Source organism: Mauremys reevesii, linkage group 4 (genome assembly GCF_016161935.1).
Source record: "Mauremys reevesii isolate NIE-2019 linkage group 4, ASM1616193v1, whole genome shotgun sequence".
NCBI lineage: Eukaryota > Metazoa > Chordata > Testudines > Geoemydidae > Mauremys > Mauremys reevesii.
In genome coordinates, this window is record NC_052626.1 from 106,740,137 (window position 1) to 106,761,968 (window position 21,832).

Sequence of the window (21,832 nt, forward strand, 5' to 3'; positions counted from 1 at the left end):
ACTATTTTGTATATCTCTGCATATATCATTGACTTTTGGTCACTTTTTCTAGCTGCTAGAAGCGGTCTTGATGACTGGTCTGTTTCCTCAGTTTTTTCACCCATCCACTATTGTGAGTATGCCAAGCAGTGATGAGTGCAGCTCTCTGATCAGCATTCTGTTCACTTTGCCTCAGAATAGGCAGAGTGGACAATGCTCCAGCCAATCACATGGATTGCAGTAGAGAACCCAAAGAGCCACATGGAGTTGGTTATTATTATAATGGTATTAGACAAAAATAGCCCAAAGCAGCATTTTATTACAGCTTTTAAATAAAGCATTAACTTACTAAAAGAAATATTCATAAACTAGCTTTCTCTCTATGTTAAATACAATATATACCCACACAATACATATACAAGGCACAGCTGGGTGATTCTGGTAGTACCTCAGTGCATAAAATAATTAGCACTGCTTACTAACTATACCTGCTGCCATGCATTATATATATGCTAAGTAATAATGGCAGAAATGTTCATCTTAGAGACTATATATATATATATATATAAAATAAATAAAAAGCTGATACAGACCTATAATTTTTACATTAGTTTACTTATAACTCTGTGTGTGCACATACATATACACATTTAAAATTTTAACATAAGCCTACCTAATTAGTGTCACTTGATATTTAAGTGTGCAAATTCAGCAAGTTTGTCCAGGGATCAATGCAGTTAAATTTATATAACTCAAATTCTGCATGTTTACATGCAAATGAAAGAAAAATAGACAAACATGACAGGAATTGGCATCTTCCATACAAATTATGTGCTGTGCATATTAACAAATGAACAGCACACTGCCTGGGGAATGAAGCACAGGGATCATAAGTTCACTTCCTTGCCAATTTTTTTCTTGACAATTTCAAATGTTTCATTAGTTCTTGTTTTTGCAGAAGGAGCAGAAATGTGCTTAGACAACAAATGTATCTTTTAAAAATTATTATTGCTGAAGTTGTAGTCTATTTTTAGAAAAAACTCACTAGGGAAATAAACAGGGCATTAAAATTAATTATTCCATGGTCTGTGGCAGCACAGCATACATCTGCCTTTGATTAGCTGATGTAAGTAAAGTTAAATGTATCAAAAGGCTATATCATGGTTGTAATTAATTCATAACAATGCAATGGCAGCCACAACTGTATGAAATAAACCAATTCCAAAGGTAATTTGCACGCATAGTTTATAAAGGCCCTGTAGCTCTTTAAACATGTTTCTTTGATTGTAAACAGCTGATGTACTATAGTAGATTCAATTTTTCCAGCTATGCTTCCAAAAAAAGATTACATTCAAAGCATAATAAGGTGAACTAAATCATACTATAAACTGAAGCTTTGTGCATGGTTTTAACATACCACTGTCAATCTAATTTAAAGAAACCTAAATATATCAAAAAGCTTGAAAAAAAATTGGCATTCAAAAAATCATCATAAAATTCCCTAAAATGAGTTAAATGATACAAACTTTTCACACAGAGCAAGTTTACTGGATTTTAGCAGATTTTTGCAAGTTGGTGTGTGACCAGCAAAATATACACACAGCATGCCAGGGAGAAGTTTGTGTACTAATCGTGACCTGCTATCCAAGGACTCTGCACAAGTGCACCAGAGGCCACCTATCACCCTGCACTATCAACCACAACTAGAAGTCAGAGTATCCTTTCAAATTCAGAAGTTTCTTGAATGAGTCTACTAAACTCCAGAATACATAGCACTGTCAGTGATGCTAAAAGATCATGACCTATTTTCAGTATAATTAAAATCAGTTTGATCTTAATCCACGTGTAAATTAAACACTTCAAATCTACCTTTACACATGTCAGATTCGCCTCCTTTTAAAGGCACTAATCATATAGCAATGGGGGTGGGGGAGGGAAGTAGAGCTCTAACTTCTCTTGCAACTTTTGATTGTTAAAATAAAAACAAACCATCAATGACCTCTTTAGACTTTTTGTTCGAGGGTGAGCTATGTAGCAAATCACACAAGGATTTATATCACCAAGGGCTAGATTCCAATACTCTTTTCCATGGTGATTAAAACCTTATGCCATGAATAGTTCCAATGAAATCAACAGAATACCTTTGCAGAGTAAGGTACTACTCATTGTAAGTATATGTATCACACTGTAGCCCTAAATCTCCTGGTTTCCTTGAAACTGGTAAGGCTAAATCACTCTTCAACACAGTGCCACAGTGGGGCTTATAGGGACTAAGAACTCTCATGGAGCCATGACAATTTATACCAGCTAAGGATCTGACCTCTCAATCAGGCAAGAGAAGTAATGAGGCCAGTTCAGTTGCCATATACAAATAACTGAAGTAGTCAGATTATTATTTGCATGGGAATGAAAACGGATTAGATACACTTGGCTACCAGCTTTCATTTTGCTAATAATAATAATAATAGTGGATTTGATTATTTGGAGTTTTATTTATGGCCTAATACCTAATATGATTTATGATATGAAGGAAAATAAATATTCTCTCTCTCTCTCTTTTTTTTAAACAACGGAGGGTAGAGAAACAGTATTTCTACAGAGTAAATTTTCTGGTTTGCTTTAGGACAAAAGTACTAAATCTAAAATAAATTATAATTTGAGTCTCGAACACCTCATCGCAAACCAATCAATTTTGTAACTGAGAAAAATCTCCAAAAACATGCTGAGTGGATAGAACCAATGGGCGACAAGACATTTACATGATTACATACTATGAACAGGAGATAATTTTCTTTTCTGTACAAAAGGAGAGATGTCATATCCTGCAAATGCATGACCAAGGATAACATTTGAAAAAGCACCTAATGATTCAGAAGCCAAAGCAGTGCTCTACGCTTGGGAGTTCATAGCCCTGGCACCTCCGGGCTTTCCGTGTTAGTTATAAAAGTAAAAAAAATTGCTTGAGCGCCAGCACCTCTTTCATTACAAAATAAGTACTGAGCCAAAGTCTCATTTTCAAAAGGCATTTTTGCAAATTGTACCCCAAGATTTAAAAAACAAAGAAGAGAATCCCCCCCATCCTAAATGGCCTGTAGATTTCACACAGATTGCATAGTTAATACTGGGACACGGCTTTGGGAATTTACTTATGACTATGCAGGTGTCCATGTGATTCAAATATGGTCAACAGAACTGGTTGAAAAAATTTTGGCTGAAGAGTTTTCTGTTGGAAAATGCAGTTTTGTCAAAATCTAAATGTTTTGCAAAATTTGATGGGAAAAATGCAAAACAAATCATTTTGTTTCAATAATGTCAAAATATTTAATTTTGATATGTCAAAGCCCTGTTTTTATAAGGCTAAAGTGATTTGTTTCTATTTTATTTTTTTATTCATTTTGTTCTGACTTTTCTATTATTAAAATACTATTTTATATTACATATCTATTATATTTAATATTTAATATTCTATTACAACATTTTGACATTGTGGAAGCAAATTGATTCAATGGTTCTGAATTGATTTTTTTCAGAATTTACATTCTGCAGGAAATACCAAGACTTCAAATTTTTGGCCCGATTTGAAATGAAAACAAATTTCAAAATATCGGAATTTCACATGGAACAGAAATTCTATTTTCCGACCGCCTCTATTGTTCAATAAAGCTTATAGTTAACTACTTGAACAACAAGGGTCTAATTCTCATTTATACTAAGGCTGCTTTACAATGCTGTGGCAATGTTGGCAAAAAGCTTCTTGTTAACCTAAAACACTGATAGTTCACTCAAAGAATAAGAGTCACTGAAAAACCTCACACAGATAAAATAGATTAGAAAGATATCAGAGCATAAGGCAGGGAGTCAGGAGCCCAGAGCTCTAGTCCTGAACTCTGCCACTGACTTGCCATGTGACCTAAAACAGATATTAATCCAGTAACTTGGTCTCTTTTGCTTTAGTTTCCCTATCTGTAAAATGGGGACAATAGTGCTTACCTCAGCATGGTATAAGAATTGATTATTTAATCATTTTAAAGCAGAGACCTTAGGAGGAAAGGTAATAATAATATTGTACTTTTAATGTATGTGTAATTTATTAACTCATTTAGGCCCTTATTCAGGAAAGCAACCCGATTTAGGAAGGGACATAGGCCCCTGTTTCAATGCTTTCCTGAACTCAGGTCTTAATCACTAACAATGGAAGCAAGTATTCACATGGTAGTTATTTCTTCTTGTTCTTGCAAATTTTGTAACTCAGTTTTAAACCCAGATGCAAAAAAAATGCTCTCTTGGAATTATTAAACATACATCTTATGGCCCTGTACTATAGCATGACATTCTGAAAAATCCCCTATTTTTAATTTTTTTTTTAACTATAGGTTGCAAATCAAGCACTCGGAAGTTAGGAAATGCCAAAATTAAGACCTTATTCCAGTCCTTTGGGTGTGCACTATGATACTGACTTTAATACTCACATACTACTATTTTCTACAGGACTTCTTCCTCATTCCCTGAACACCACCATTCTGTGCAGTGAATGCATCAGGACTGTGCAGTGAATGAGGCTGTTTGCAGGATCCCTGCTTCATTTGCTGTAGGGTGTGTAGAGAATAAGGCAGAGGACTGCAGGAAGAGAAAGGATGGTCTTATGGGTTAAGGTAGGTGAATATCATGCTGGATAACTCTATTGTACCCCCACCTATGCCATGGTCTCCCTATGTGATACTGATTAAGTAACAAAAAATTCAGCTTGTGTCACCCATTAGGTGTTCTTCATTTTCTGGGTACCCAACTTGAAACATCTGGAGTCTGATATGCAGAAATGCCAAGAACTTACAACTCCAACGGAAATGAATAAGATTTGTGACTGCTCAGCACTTCTCGCAGAAAGCCAGTATAGTCTGTTGGAATGAGCACAAGGCTGTGAGTCAGCCCATCTTGAGTTCTAATCCTTGCTCTGCTACTGATTCACTGTGTAGCCTCTCTCTCCTGCCTGTACAAAGGGGATAATAATGCTCTCATCTTCTGATGGAGATAAATTCAGTAATGTCTGTGGGGCACTCTAATACTAGAATGATGAGCACTGTATTTACAAAAACTAGGGGGAAATTAATTGTGTATTCAGTAAGGCTTCAGATAGTCTGCATTTAATAAGAGAAGGGCCACCTCATAAAGGATGAGGATGAAAAATGTTGAACAAGTTGCCTCATTCCCTGACTGCCATTCATCCAGGTCACTCTGAGCCCCATGTGTACATCAGAATGGTAGCAAACAAAGATATAAGTGCCTAAGCAAGGTGCAAGCCAGTGGAGAACTGGGTCCCATCTATTTAACTGCACATGAGAAGCTACTATTAGGGCCTTAGTAATATCCCTTACACTAGTTAAGCCAGAATAGTGTATTTCTCAATCTCAGCATTTAGAACAAAGGCCTGTATTCAGAGATGCTCCCTGTGGGTCTGACAAAGCTCATAATGAAACAACAACAGTCACCATTCACTGTAGAGATGAGCCACACACATGAGTTCATGGCTGGCATTGGCAGGCCTCTTCTATAAACATCCTTGACATGCTGTTGAATGTCAAGCTAATATCCAAGGGTGACAGAATGGGAGTGTGGCCTGGAATTCTTGATTAGTATGTGCTGAAGCAGAAGGGGAGATATTTTTGACCTAACCAAATTGTTCTAAAAAACCACATACATAATGACCTCTTGTTATGAATGATGCTGTATTTTACAGGGTCCTTTTAGAACTGTTTGGCAGAGCTGACTTTTGCTCTACCACAAAAACAAAGTGATGTTTAAAATGGACAATGCCAAAGTTGGCAGGTCAAAAAAATAAATAATATCTGACCAGATTTTCCCCTGAGCTCCCATACATTTAATTAAAACATTAATGTAATGATTTAATATTTGTGAGAAGGGGGAGTTTGAAGTGTGCTGAATTTCTCTTTAAAAAAAAAATCGCAGACACTTATGAACAATCCTGTAGAAACCACTTGAAGCAGGAGAATGGAAGGCAAAATGGATTACTGGATTGGAGAGGAGATATAGTGACCCACCTATTCAAATACTGGACAGTTCAGTAATTACCAAAAATCATTAGTCCCAAGCAATGATCCAGGATGCACTATCCTAGTGATGTCACTACCACCACTAAGTTCTTCTGAAACAGGCCCTATAAGGATTAGGCGATTTTTAAATAATATTATACAATGCAGATTTACAAAGTTCTTCTATTTTACAGTCCAAAAGAGATGAAATAATATGGGAGTAGGGATAGCTCAGTGGTTTGAGCATTGGCCTGCTAAACCCAGGGTTGAGAGCTCAATCCTTGAGGGGGCCACTTAGGGATCTGGGGCAAAATCAGTACTTGGTCCTGCTAGTGAAGGCAGGGGGCTGGACTCAATGACCCTTTGGGGTCCCTTCCAGTTTTATGAGATAAAAATAAATAAATTGAGATATACCTATGGAGTTTGTTAACTTTGCAAAATAGTGAACATATAGAGAAAAAACTCTCCTGTCTCTTATAAGGGTGGGATTATGTTTCAGTGGGGTACTATGGTTCATGTGCCATCTGCACCAGCATAGTGCACAGTGCAGGAGGCAACAATCCAGGCTGGTCTGGATGCCATGGAAGCTAAAAAGAAAGGAGCGAGTTTCAGACAGCATGCTGACTGCTCCTCTTAGCAGGACGAGTTCATGACTCCTGAGACCCTACTCTCTCTCTCTCTCTCTCTGCCTTCAAATTAATTTCTGCCAGAAACTGCTTTTACTTTGTACTCCTCCTAAATAAATCTTTCCATACTCTCTCATGTAAATAATTGTCCATACTTTGTCTTGCTTTTGTTCCTCTTATCTTATTTCTTTTAGGGGCAAAGAGTAGTAACTCTTTGTAGACACAGAGTCCCACAGAGTAATTGCAGAGCATTGTCACTGCAAAACTGGGTCCTAACTTTGTAAGATACCCAAAACAGGGAAGTTCTGTTACTCTGTGTGCACAGCATCATGCAACTTAATATAAATAATCAACAATAATATACTATTTGATTGATCATGCTATTATTAACATTCCTGTTGCAAATTAAAGTGTTTTTTTGTTTGTTTAAAGTTTGAAGGTATATTGGGTATTTTGTTTCATAGGTCAACACAAATGTAATAATTTGAAAAGATTTACATTCTGGAACATATGTGAACAGAGAAAACTGGGCCTTGGTGCAGAAGATCTCTGGCTAACAGGAAGGCCAGGGATTGCATGGAAACATTTCCAATCAATTCTAGGGCAGCACTGCCTCCGGAGCTAACCATTGGAAAATTCACACATCCTGTGCCTGTCTTTCAGACTTTTAGATCCTGAACTCTAACAGTTTATCAGGAGATTGCGAATGGAGAGGGACATGAAGAGACGGTGCATATTTGGCAAACTTCTGTTGCATAACTATGATACTGAGCTCCCAACTCCCTTGCAGCCACATTCTCCACTGGAGTAAGTCTGCCTGCTGATTTGGTTTGCCATAGACATACATAGTCCACATCATGAGGTGGATCTTTTTGAGTGCTGGAGAAAATACAAATTGTCCTGCCCAGATGGAGTGAGCTGTTAGTTTTATGCTGGTGTTCCACATACATTATCACAGTACAGTTAACCAGTCTTGCCATGGCTGGTGGGATTTGGAGATGAAGAAAGACTGCCTGATTTCCCAGTTCCAGTGCCCTGAATTCTGGAAAGTTGATGCACTCTCACGTTTCAGACTTGGGTCACAGGTGCTCTGAAATCTTATGGACCATGTAGATTTCCTAACTTCTGAGACTGGCATTAGCATTTAAGCAGGAGGAAGAAAGATGTGCGAGAGGTTTCAGGATTCTTCATGACTAGCCAACAGTGTTGGGATCTGAGGACCCAGTCAGAGGTGTGTGTGTGTGTGCACCTGCACGCATGCCTATGTAGCATCCTTACCCAGCCGACTACTTTTAATGCCGATCTCCTTACAGGTTTGATGGACAGGGTTCATCTGGATCCCGGCTCTCGTTCAGCAGGGTGTAACTTCCTTATTCTCTTTCCATATGAATTTCCTTGGAGGTCCCTCCGTCCCATCGCTCCTTCCTGGCAGGATCACCAGGGCAGTTTGGAAGGAAAATTTTAATCATAAAATAATCCCCAGTTTCTTGCTACATAGCTGGAGACTCCCAAGGAATAACACAAATACACACAATATATTCTAACGAGTAACAGTTATGCAGGAAGTAAATATAGCATAGCAGGATAAAACAATATTCTCAGCCTCACCAGTGCCCTCCCCATGAATTTCCCAAGTCAAATAACCTGTTAGAAGAGGAGTAAAACTTAGTGTCCCGTTAGTAGGTATACTTCGTAGGGGCCCTTGATGACCTGTGACAATATCTTCTGTCCAGCAATTAGCAACTTCACTGACTTAGTTAAGTACAACCCAAAAAACTCACATGTGGGATAACAGGGTTAGTCCATCCGCAGGTTTAATAGACAGTAGATAATAAAATCCCCAAACCCTTAGCCCCTGGCTTGAGGTCACAGTTCTGGGAACTGGTGGTCTCCCAAACAATTTCTCTGACTAGCTAACTAAAAGATTGTGCACTCACAACTCCACAAATGATCTACAGGTTCCAAGATGAATCTGGACCCCTTAGCAACTGCAGAGAGGCTGACAATCTTAGTTGGCAGGCAACCTCTTCACTCAAGAATCAGGTTGCTTCTGTTCCCAAGTTTTCCTCTCACCATCAAAGGATGCAGGGACTGAGTGCAAATTACAACAACTATATTAAAAATCCTAGCTCCTAATCTCCTACCCTAGAGCTCAGATATAATTACAGCAGGCAGGCAACCCTGAACCAGCAGCAAGAGCAGTACTTGCCACTTGGTACCTGACTTTATCTAGAGAGATGAAGGACTAACTCAGCCTGACAGGATAGGGAGTTTTCCCGACAAAACTCTATAAACTGGGAGTTATCTGGAACAGCGAAAGGAAGAAGTTTAGGGCTATTGCTTCCAGGTACTCAGAGGCCAGTTCTCAGGGGGAACACAGCATGCAGGCCTGGGATTCTCAAGCTCACCTAACAGCGGCTGGCTCCAGATTCCTCCAGAGCAGGAGTGCCGGTGGCCACCCAGGCATATTGGCTTTCACTCCCCTGAGCTGACAGGGGCCCCCTCTCGCGCTAAACAGCACTTCTGCTCTCAGTTGCCTAGTAGACTCTGAATCTGCTGTTGGCCTCCTTTCCTTACAGGGACAGTGTGCCTCTCCTTGAGTTACCAGCACAGATACATTCAAGAACCAAGGTGAACTCCTTGGGGGTTACATGTGTTTGAGGGCAGTGTGATGATTCTTTCCCATATTACGAAGCACTTATATAGCATTTCACACCTACATACTATAAAAATGTTAATCTATTTCAGTCAATAAGGTTGCAAGGGTTCCGTTCTCTATACCACGGATGTATACGTATGATTTCTAGTCAATATATAAGGTACTGATATATCTTGGCAATGACAGAACCTCAGTACAAAGCAATTCAGATTTCAATGGGGAAGAGGTCAGAAGTTGAATTGAATCTGTAGGCTCAGCTTGGAGATTCTAAACATTCCTTTGTTTTACAATTTTCAATTTGCGAGAATTATAAAACAAACAAACAATGACAAAGAAAAGCAAAAATGTAAGTTAAACAATTCAGCCCTTGTGCATTGTTGCCTATTATTACCAACTTGGTTTCTGTTGCAGATGATCTGTGATGTTCCTTTGGTGCTTTATTATAAAGCTGATAAATGGCTCGCCAGAAACATTGTGAAAGCTTTTTGAATTCACTGTGCTATGGAAAACAAATTAGAAACTCAACTTGTTGCATGAGGGATCATCCTTCACAGCGTGGCCTTTACAATGTGAAACTAATTACTGCAAAGAAGATTTATGGTGTTTACAGTCAAGAATTCAGGGTCAGTTTGACCAAATTCATGTAACTTTAGACCTCAGGCTTGTCTGACACTAAATAGAAGGATAACTGCAACAAATGTAAAGATAAAAAATATTTTTTTTCTACTGAATTGTTTAGCTAGAGGATGGGAATTGAGGGTTAAACAGATCTAGATTCAAGCATTTGTTTTGAGGGATTTTTTTGTTTTGTTATTCTTTATTATACAAGGCAGACAATGCTGAGTTCTAGAAAAATGTGTTTTAATTTTTGCAATCAAATTCACATTAATCCACTAGATATTCAAACCCTTGAATATCCATTTGTATGCAACTATGCAAATTATGATCAAAATATGAAGTACTGATCTAAAAACATTGCTAATAATGTAACCAAGAGGTTGGCATTTTATCTATCAGTGACCTGAACAAACACTAATACAAATAAAATAATGTTAAGATTTTACCCACAAGATTTGACAATTACAATAGATTTTTCTCAAATATACACAGAAAGCAAATTATTTCATTAACATTGCAGTTAAATAGATCTTTTAAAATCAAGTATTTGCTTTCTGGCAATGAAATGTCATCCTACTTTTAAACTTCTACCTTGTTAACATGCCTACAAACATTTACCACCCTATTTACTGCATTTTTGGAAATGGTCATTGTCATCTGCCAACACCAGAAGAGTTGTTTTACAGCACAATATAGGCAGGTTTGCCCAGCTTAACAAGTGGTGTATACAAATTTAAGTCCCCTAATATGAGAAGAAAATATACTGGAGATGGTCTTCCAATAATTGGAAAGACAAGTTTAATGATATTTTTCAAATAAATTAGATAGTTTTCATTAGTTACCCAGTTCAAAACTATACACAAAATGGGTGTTTCTATTTGTCTTTCAGATCTGATTCACCCAAGCATTTAAGCATGAGCTTAACTCTAACTAGGAGAGTAGTTGCATGGGACTGCATAGGAACACACTGAAGTGGTTTGCTGAATTGGGGCTCATGTGGCTGAAGGTGAAAGATGTTGAGTATCGTCAGCTCCCATCAACACAAAGAAAGTACTAAGCACTCTGCATAAAATATAATTATCACAGTTAACTGTGGCTGCAATTCTGCATTCAACAGTTCTGTGGAGATAATAAAAAAGTACTCAGTATTTGCTGGTGAAAGCAGATACCCCCTAAAGTATAGCATATACAATACTGCCAAATCAATGCGGTCATTTCCAGATATAATGCCTTAGCCTACTACGCTTGGTACGAAGATAAAGCAATGTGTCTGGGACAGTGTGAATTTTGTCAAACCAGTCTGGTTTATCTCTACCCAATAGCAGTGCAAGCGTGATGAATCTGTTGGAGAGTGAGGAGCTGCTGCATAGCTAATCCAGTTTAATTAACTGAGTGTCTAACAACATTTCCCTTTAAAAATACAATTTACAATGTTTTTCTTGGAAAACACTAGCTCATGGGTTCAGCAATGTCCTGGCCATGACCTGAGCTTTTCCAGTAGCCATGCCAGGAAATGATACCCAATAAGTAAAGAGAATATTTTGGGAACGGTTTCCTCAAGGTTGTTTTAAACTCTCTAAAACAACCTTATGGATAGTGAGTTTCAACAGGGTTTGTCCCCTGTATCTGTTAGATGCTCTTGACAATCTCCCCCTCAGTCTGAAACTAACATATATTAAAGGCTCATAGAGGTCAGGTTGTAGAACGGGTTTAATTTCTCCAAGGCCAGTTCTAGTCTGTGGGATTTGGTTTTCAGATCCTTTTTCCTCTTACCATGTAACATTTTCCACAATGTTCCTGGGCACTCCTGACAAGTCAATAGGCAGGTGGGTGCAGAAATAGGCAGGTGGTGCTAAGATACTGGGGCTGCTGGGTGCTAGCCCAAAAGCTGCTCTACCCTGAGCCAGCTGAAGAGGAACAGCTGAACATAGGGACACCCAGGCCAAGTCCCCTTTTCCTGGCCTCAGCCTGTGAGCTTTCAGGAGGGATGGGTCGATGTAAAAGCCACTCTACCAGATTTTCAGTGATCCTCACATGCTAGTGAATCTGGCTGGGCATGAAGGTACCATATTGCATCCCTTGAAGGAATGCACTCTCTATACACTAGAGTGCTCCACAAGGGTCTCATTGAGGCGGGATGCTCCTTAATGTTCCCTCCGGAAGGTGCTGCCCCTTAGTACAAACTATGTGTAATTTGCAGTCTAGCCCTTTGTATATTCAGTGTCCTTTCTCCTAGCTTTAATGATGAAAAGAAGTGTTTACAACCTTTTACTCTGGCTAGTGGTGTGGAGCAAGGGTGCTGGAACGAGGAGAGGAGGGGACTAGAGGGCCATGGCCCCATCACTTTTAAAAGTGGGAGTGCTATGCCCTCCCACTTTTTACTGGCCACAAGGGCAAGTGATGGGGGTGGAGAGGAGCGAGCAGGGGGCAGAGAAGAGCGAGCAGGGGCGGGGTCTTTGGGGAGGGGAAGAGGTGGCATGGGAGCAGGACCCCTAGGGGAGGGGTGGCACAAGGGCAGAGGCTTGGGGACAAGGGGCTGCGTGGGGTCAGGCCAGAGTTTGGGTGCCAATTGCCCCTGCACTTTTAGGGACCTTCCGCTGCTCCTGGTGCAGAGCCAACAGAGCTGTGGGAGAGTGAACTGGAGTCTATTCTGGCTTATATATCCTCACCAGAACTTTTAATTAAGATCCCAACTCTTATGTATTACTAGCGATGATGTGTGAGCCAGCCATAACATAGCTTGATTCCAGGCTGCGTTTGCAGTGTTGACAGAGTAAACATTATTTGATTGTAAACCAAGCAAATTCTGATGAACATGGAGCCTCATAATGCTATTTTTACAGTTACTTTTCATTGTGCAATGCATTTTAATTAATTTAGTCTCAACAAAACGCCTGAGTGGGTGGTACGTATCATCTCCTTTTAGCAAAAAATGCAGGGAAGTTAAAGGGGATATTTTCAAAGGCACAAACAGGAGTTAGGTGCCTAAACCCCATTATTTTCAACCCCATTATTCGGCATCTAGCTGCCCTTTGTGCCTTGAAAATCTCTCCCCTCCCAAGCAGCTTCCTCGAGGCATAACCGGAACAGCCCATGTCTCTTGACTCCAGTACTGTACCTTAACCACAGCCTCCACCCCTACCACCAGCACTTGGCAAAGCAGGAAGAATTCTTGTTACTACATATGTTGCTAGAGCTGTGCTTTGTGTTTGCGTGTCTCTGGCACTTAGTTAATATCACTGGCTTCCTAATTCATCTAATTATAATCCTGCCTTTGTAATGAATGGAAAGAATTATTGTTTCTACCACATAATACTGAAGTCATAATCAATTGTTGGATAAGTTATCAGATCAGTTGCTGGCAGCTTTTGGCACATGCTAAAAACACCCCACCACATGGCGTAACTTCAGCAGAGTTGTCAGATCATGGTCCATGAGCAGCTCATACATGATTTATTCAAGTCCGAAATATACTTCTACTAAATAGTAATCACCAAGTCCTGAATGGAAAAGCTTATTATACTTTAAATATTTCCATAAGGGAGTAGCATTATCCAGTCCTATTTGTTTCTCCAATATTGTCAGAACTAAGTCATTTAATAGATTCAGTAAGAAGGATTCCAGATTAAATTAAACTGTGGCCATAAAAGGAATATGTTCAATCCATGTTACATAAGTGAATCTCTAATTAAAAATGCAACACATCTGGAAAAAGCAAACTGCAGACTCAAACTTTTCTGCTCTATTCTAAAGTGATTTCTTAAAGGAATACACTGTGTTTAACTATAGCATTCTTAAATGTCTCTCACAATACAGGAGCTTTCTTCCATGGAATGAAATCACCCAATATACATTTTTTAAAAAATCACTAAATTCAAAAAAGGTGAATTTCACCTCCCAATATGTACAAATATTTCCTAGAATATTCAGTAATTCTTGGGAGCTAACCAAAATGCTTGGGAACTAACCAAAATAACATTTCTGATATCTGCCATAATGCTTTCAAGTTGAAAATGCTGTAAAACCTATCTGCCATTTAATTAAGGCAAGGATTCAGTTTTGTAGCTTGTTATGAACTGAACTTTGGTAAGCAATACAAAATCTAACACTTCAAAACTTATTGAGCTCCATTTAAAGTTATCTTTCCCAGAATGAAGTTGTATTTAATAATACAGTGTCAGTAAACACACGGGGCCAGATCTTCGGGTGCAGCTAGCAGGTTGCGGTGGGGTACAAAGGAGACTTAAAACTCACCTTTCACTTCCTTCCTTCTGGTACTGCTCTATGGGGGCTGTTTTCCCCATGCTGATTTAGAGAAACCTGAGGGCTGCTTTAACTTATGCTGGACTGCAATGCCCCAAGAGCCCATAACACAGCCCAGAATTGACTAACCACAAGAGTGGTGTTCCCGCCACAACCCCTTTTCTCTGTTGTGCCAGCAGCAAGGAGATGGATTGGTGTAAGAACCTATATATTAACTCTATTCCAGAGGATAACCCTTGCCCTGGAGTCATCTTCCTTGAGCTGACTAAGTAGACTTCATGGCCAGATTGAACCATATTGAACCAGCAGCACAGCAGAAAGGAGCAGGCTACACTGTATCAGATAATCTGATTATGAGTCACCAACTAAACTCAGGTTGAAGAACTAATTTTGGTACCACCCAAAAGAGAACCAGACCCCTCTCTGAGAACTTCCTATTTGGCTGAAAAGTAATAATATTGGCAAGAGTCCCAGAACCGCTTATACCATGGAAGGGACAATGTGATGATGATATGGCAGTTTTATAATAAATACTATAACAATGTGTCTTGCAATGACAGAAGATTAATTTAGGCCTCTGGGTATAAAAATGTTCCTGTTCATAGCTGGTTGGCATATTTGTCACACTAAGAAAAATACTGCATAAGGTAGTTTCTATGTTTAGTTAATTCAGCCTCACTTCCATTAAAAACAAAAATAAAGTGCAATTAATTTTATGATCCTTCCCTGGGAAAATTTGAGGTAAGAAAATCATGACATTTAAATTATTTTTCTAAAGGGCACACTATTTCCAAAAACTCATCTGAGTGTTCATTTCCAGAATTTTTAGTGAGCAATTAGTGTCACTGAGCTGTAGTGGGAAACACCCTGATAGAGTATGAGTTGAACTATTAACCATCATTCTTCCCATGACTTTATTTCAGAATGTGACTTCAGAGTTTTCACTTTACAAGGAAAGAGTTTTATATCAAAAACACTAACAAACAAAGGAACCTTGCAGCAAACCTAAATGGAACTCCGTTTAAGTTTGTTTTGCTAGTTACCGTCATGAACTCCTGTCCCTAAATTACTCAATAAAACAACATCTAAAAGAATATTTACAACTTTCAGGTACAGTAGTGAATTATGACCCAAACAGTTAATGCTTCTGTGTGTGCAAAGGCAACTGTGCTAAATGCAAGTCCCATTTCTGTCCAACTGTTAAGCATACGAGCGTGTACTATTTGGCTGTACATCAAGAACAGCTGTCTGAAAAGTAAAAACAACACAAAATATATCTAGTTACAATCTGGAGGAGGACACAATACAGATTTTTTCCTTTTACCGAATGGAAGCATTGTACTGCCAACTTGAGGCTCACAGTGGCTTGAAAATTCACTGACATCTTTGCTAGCATCTTTAATGAATTATCTGAGAAGTCCCAGCCTAATAAAAGGTGCCCTTCACAATTAAGTTATACTTGAAACAAAGACACATTTTCCTGTATTGTCTTCCTGCCCTGTTTTCCTTCAGTGTTCACAAAACACATTCATTCTAGGTTAGCAACATGAAAACATTTAGGGAAGCGTGTTTGTGAGTGGGTGGGGAGGGGAGGAAAAATTCTAGTAGAAATTTTAGTATCTTGATAATCAATATATTTATGCTCTAGAGTCATAAGAGCAGTATGTTTGCTAATAATTTAACCACTGAAAGGTGCCATGTAATTTACATTTTTGTACATAGGATTTTACATAAATGTTTGTGGCAGAGTTTATGTGGCTTAAATGCAACAGGTGGAGTTTTGTTTTTTTTTCCCCAGAGAAAAGGTCTTTTAGAGAAAGAAATAGCAAATATTGCATATGGTTCTATTTCATCTAGGTCTTTGTAATCTGGGAGGGTTCAATCACAGTTAGCAGGCATGACACTGATTATTACTTATCCTGGTCTACACTGACTGCTCTGTCGTATTCAAACATGACAGAATTCTGTAACATAAACCAAGTGTTTTGGCCAGTTTCACCTCTTAGGTTTCTTCTCTTCTGGTTTTTTTGGCTGTTACACCTACAGCCCTTTCAGAGCACAATAAAAACTGGCCTTCGTGCAGCGAGAGATGGAATTTAACTCCATGAAAAATAGGCCAAGTTTAGAAGCGTGAGTGCATTCCAAACTTAATTTGAAGTTGAACTGAAAAATACTAGACACTAAGCATTTGTGGTGACGTTGACAACTCCCTTGATTTTTTCACAGGTGATAAGATTTTGGCTAAAACTGGAGCTCGTCTTGTGTCATCCTGAGAAGCTCCACCCCCCTCGCAAAGTTCAGCCCTGCTGCTGCGAGAAGCTAGCAAAATCTCTCCTTTGTTCTCACAGGAGCGAAGGGAAGGGGCAGGGGAGGGAGCAAAGAGCTATGTGGGCCCCGAGTCTCTAAAACTCTCTTGTCACTACCAAGGGAAATAGATGAAGCAGCTTGTCATTAATCCTGTAAGGTCAGGTGCCACAGGAAGTCCTACCGGAACACCCAAGGCATGTGGTTGCCTGACTGGCTTGCACCCATTACCTAAGCCAGGAAGTGACTCAGATAGGTTGTCTGAGCAACTGCACACACTCTGTGTTGCTGTTGTATCAGATGCCACTCTTGCCTGTCTCTTGTGATCTGTATTCAGCCCCTTTCCCATTTCCTGCTCTACTCCCATCCTTTTCTTGGTTCCTGCTTTGCTCCTTCTCGGTGTCTGACCCTTGCCCTGCCTCTGGCTCCTGCCTCTCCACTCCTGACCATTGGCAACTAGTCCCAGCTACTGATTCCGACTTCACCTTGACTCCCAATCACTTATCCCAGACCCACCCATTAGGCCAGACTACCTACACGCTGGTTCCTAACAGATGTCTCAATCTCAACTAGTTTCTGGAGAGGGCACTCAGTCACACCTGCTGAATCAGTCAAAATGGCTGCATGAATGACTATAGGTGAATAACAGCACTACAATTTCTTGCTCCATTCAACTACTGATACAAAAAAATTTTTTTTTAAAGAAAACCACCTGACTGATAGCCCAGGGAAGAAAAAGTTGCTGATAATGTTCATAAAAATACATATTAGCAACAGACACCCACAGAGAGGAGCACTGCACAAACAAAACCTCATTAACCCTAGTGACCACATGTTATTGGAGCAAGGGCTGAAACAATCAGAGTAAGTCATTACTACTTCAATCTATCTAATGTTCCAAAAACAACATTTTGCAACCAGCCACTGTAAGGAAATCACAAATGCCTGTAACAAATAAAGTATTATAACTTAATTCATGCACTAGCTGATAACCTCCAACAAAAATAGGGAAAAATTTTGATCTTCTTTACCTTAGTATAAACCTGGAGCAACTCTGCTGGCTTTAAAAGAGTTATTCTGGATATATGTCAGCATAATTAAGAAGAAAATTTAGATCTTACTTTGCTGTGCAGAACATTAGTACTCACCTAATCACCATCTGGATATGTCATGCAACACTGATATAGTTTAAAAATTCCTGAAGTGAGGAAATAAGGATTTATTTCAAGCGTACAAGAGCGATGTTTAGATAGTGCCTGCAGTTTGATCCATTGATAGCCGGAGTACTTATGATATGACTTGACATTGTGGTTAATCCTGGCAGTTTGCTAGTTGATGCTAAAGCATATCTAAGTGTTATATTAAATGTGAATGTACAAAGTACAATTTTTTTGCTGATTAGAAGTGAGTGGAATAAAAAAGCCCAAGTTCAGCTATATGTTACTTGGCTTTATTAATTAGAATATATAACCTATGCCCAGGACACAGATCATGTATGTGTAAACTGGGCTTTGGGTGTTACTCTTGGGTAGTTGCTTAGATAGGTTAAGTCATCCTCTCTGAAATTTTGTTTTGTGAAATGCCTCAAATTCCTCATTAGTAAAAGGGCAGCTGAGGCCTCAGAAAAACAGAAAATTTTCTTTTAGAAACAACTTGGATCAGACACATTTTAATGTATTTTTTTCTTTTATTCATTAATATTAATGACAGCTACCTTCATCTTACAGATTTCCCCTCACTTAAAAACAATCCTCTGAGCTCATAATCACATCAGCATACCAACCAGTTGTGATGACCTAAAAGCAGGATTGGAAACTCAAGGAAGGATTAAGCGGCAATACTAAAACTGTTCTAAGCAATCATGTTTTATGTAAATATCCTTAGTACAGTAATTAAGGATGTAAGAAGAGAAATACAGAATACAAATGATATTGTCGGAATATGTCTGATTTATTTTTAAATTCTTTCATGAAGCCATAGCAGCCCTTTAAATATTGTATTTGCACTGATATGATGCAAAGCTGGGGGGAGGGGAGATCAAAGAAAGTCCTTATCATTATCTAAAGCACAGGATCATTGTGTATGTCCCCCTATCTCTTTAAACTACTCACCTATACTTCCAAGGTAAACTGGGCCAGGGCCGCCCAGAGGATTCAGGGGGCCTGGGGCAAAGCAATTTTGGGGACCCCTTCCATAAAAAAATTGCAATATTATAGAATACTATATTCTTGTGGGGGCCCCTGCAGGGCCCAGGGCAAATTGCCCCACTGCCCCCCCCCAGGCAGCCCTGAACTGGGCTAAAGACAACAGGACTTCATTGAATAAAGAACCCATACAATGAAGACACATTTGAGCAGGTAGTAGGGAAGGTGTATACATTTTGGGCCAGAAATCAGTAGTGAAGTCAACAGAGCTATGTTGATGAAGATCTGGCCTATTTGTGATTATCCATCTCTCTTTAACAATACCACCACCACACTCTGCATATTCAGCCTGCAAGGATTCTTGAATAAAGAACATAAAAAACTCTCTGATTTTAATCCCGACTGTTAACATTTTGTTATTAAAATAACTAGGTTAAAATAGGGAAGTATTGTGTGGCCTATGAAGCTCCTCGATGAGTTCCTCAAAAAGATGTGTGTAATTATCTAACCCTGCATGACCAGAGTGATAAACAAACATGTTGATAAGAAGACCTGGCACCTTGTTCCCTACGCAAGCAGCAGACGGAGAGCTGCAGAGGGGAGCCCGACCATCCCAAAGAAGGAAGATGAACTACATACTCTTTGAAGATGTGATATCAGTGTTCTGGTAAATAGCAGTCCTGAGATCAAGCATATACATTTTCAAAAAGATTTTTTTTTTTTAAAAAAAAGGGGGTTGGGGGAAGGACATTGGGGATAGTCTCATCATTGAGTACGGGAGGTAAATCCTCAGGCTCAAGTCATCTATTCGAGTCTCTCTGGGAGCACCAGGCTGTGCACCAGTCATCTCAAAATAAAACATGTTGTCATCAAAATGCTAGGATTTTATAGCTTGGAGCTATCTAGTCAGGCCAGAATGCTAGGAGGCACAAAGCTGACCCAGGGTAACTGGATGCTTGCTGTATCTTTCATCTCATCCTAGTCAGTGTACTCCCTGTTCACTAGCTACAAACCAACAAAATTAACTGTAACCTAAATGGAAAGGATTGTCACCCCAAAGTGCAACAAGTCAGCTTCTTTGTGTCTTAGAGGATACTGTCTACAAGGATTGGCAGTCATATCCGTAGATGAAAAAGGAACAAATGTAAAGAATAGGGCTGTCAAGCGATTAAAAAGATTAATTGTGATTAATTATGCAATTAAAAAAATTAAGCACACTGTTAATAATAGAATGCCATTTATTTAATTTTTTTTGATGTTTTCTAAATTTTCAAATATATTGATTTCAATTACAGCACAGAATACAAAGTGTACCGTGGTCACTTTATATTATTTTTGATTACAAAGATTTATGCTGTAAAAACCAAAAGAAATAGTATTTTTTAATTCAACTCATACAAGTACTGTAATGCAATCTCTTTATCATGAAAGTTATTTCTACATTTGTAAGTTCATGTACAAAAAAAAACTGTATTCAAAAATAAAACAATGTAAAACTTTAGAGCCTACAAGTCCACTCAGTCCTACTTCTTGTTCAGCCAATCATTCAGACAAACAGGTTTGTTTACATTTGCAGGAGATAATGCTGCTCGCTTCTTGTTTACAGTGTCACCTGAAAGTGAGAACAGACGTTTGCATGGCAGTTATGTAACAAAAAAATTTTTGACATTTGTAAATTGCACTTCCACGATAAAGAGATTGCATTATGGTACTTGTATGAGGTGAATTGAAAAATACTATTTCCTTTATCTTTTTTACAGTGCAAATATTTGTAATAAAATTAATAATATAAAGTGAGCACTGTACAATTTGTATTCCGTGTTGTAATTTAAATCAATATATCTAAAAATGTAGAAAAACATCCAAAATATTTAATAAATTTCAATTGGTATTCTATTGTTTAATAGTGCGATTAAAACTGCAATTAATTGAGATTAATTTTTTAAATCATGATTAATTTTTTGAGTTAATTCATGTGAGTTAACTGTGATTAATCCACAGCCCTAGTAAAGAATATGAGCAGTTTGCTGGTGAGCAATTAGAGAGGAGAAGGCAGCCCACCTTATTTACACAAGTTCTGAACTAAGTTATAGGTATGGGGTGAAGTACTAGGGGAGAAAACAGCCCCAATGAGTGGTCAAAAATGGAAGAAAGAAACCAATTCTGTGACTCCATTTTTATAAACCCTTAGACACTACCAATTCAGTCTTCTACCCAGAGAAGATACATAAAAATTCTCTCTCTCATATTTTCTGAGCTACTTTCCTCTCTTTTTCAGCCAAGACAAACACACACAAACACTTTACAGGATGGTTGATCAACTGACCTTACAATTAGCCAATCCATCCCATACTGTCACCAAGTATCCCTGCCACCTGAGCTTAGAGAAACATTTAAAGTGTTCCATAGGGAATTCAGCCCAAACTTCCAAAGTGGAGGAGAAATGGAGCACAGACAAATCCTAACTAGAGAGAGAAAGAAACTGAAGATTTTAAAATAGAGGCTGGGGGTGGGTGGGGAGGGAAGTAAAGTTTTTATGAAAGAATGTGATAAATCCGCAGGTACCCAATTTCACATTTTGAATTCTTTGCATCCATCTGGGTTGGTTAGCCCTGCTGCAGGAGATAAAGAAGTTGGCCAAACCTTTGCCAAAACTTGAACGTGAACTGAATCCTTTCAAAGGTTAAAAAAAATCAGTTTAAAAATAAAAGACAATTCTGTTTGCAATCTGGTTCCAGTCACTAGGGGAAGGGCTGAAACACCCAGTCCTCTATATCTATCTGCCTACTGGGTGGAGACACAAACTCGTACCTACATTTTGAAAGTGCCAATATCCTTTAAATAGCGTAACACTTGCAGGCATTTGCATTTACTGGGTCCATGAGTCATGACTTACGTGTTCTGAGACTCCATTGATAGCCACCATTAGGGTGACCAGACAGCAAGTGTGAAAAATCAGGATGGGGGTGGGGGGTAATAGGAGCCTATATAAGAAAAAGCCCCAAATATCGGGACTGTCCCTATAAAATCAGGACATCTGGTCACCCTAGACACCATATAAATAAGTAAATTAGATGGATTAGATAAGTTAGATACAGCTACACAGAATGCTTGCAATTGAAACCTGCCAAATGCAGGCCTGAGTTAATGCTTACACAATTTTGCACATCCACAAGTAGAAGATGAGGGCTG

The 21,832-nt window shown here is 38.8% G+C and overlaps 1 protein-coding gene across 4 annotated transcripts in view; it reads right to left on the reverse strand.

Moving 5' to 3' along the window:
* Positions 1-21,832, reverse strand: part of KCNQ1 (potassium voltage-gated channel subfamily Q member 1) — a 552,595-nt gene that overhangs the window by 266,069 nt on the left and 264,694 nt on the right. Inside the window, exon 13 of one of the 4 annotated variants that reach the window (XM_039537863.1) lies at positions 7,582-8,077. The exons of the other annotated variants lie outside the window; for them this stretch is intronic. Within the exon in view, the coding sequence (XP_039393797.1) occupies positions 8,023-8,077 (55 nt within the window). The 3' untranslated portion in view covers positions 7,582-8,022. Of the gene's footprint in view, positions 1-7,581; positions 8,078-21,832 lie in introns of those variants that run through there. 4 annotated transcript variants of the gene reach the window in all.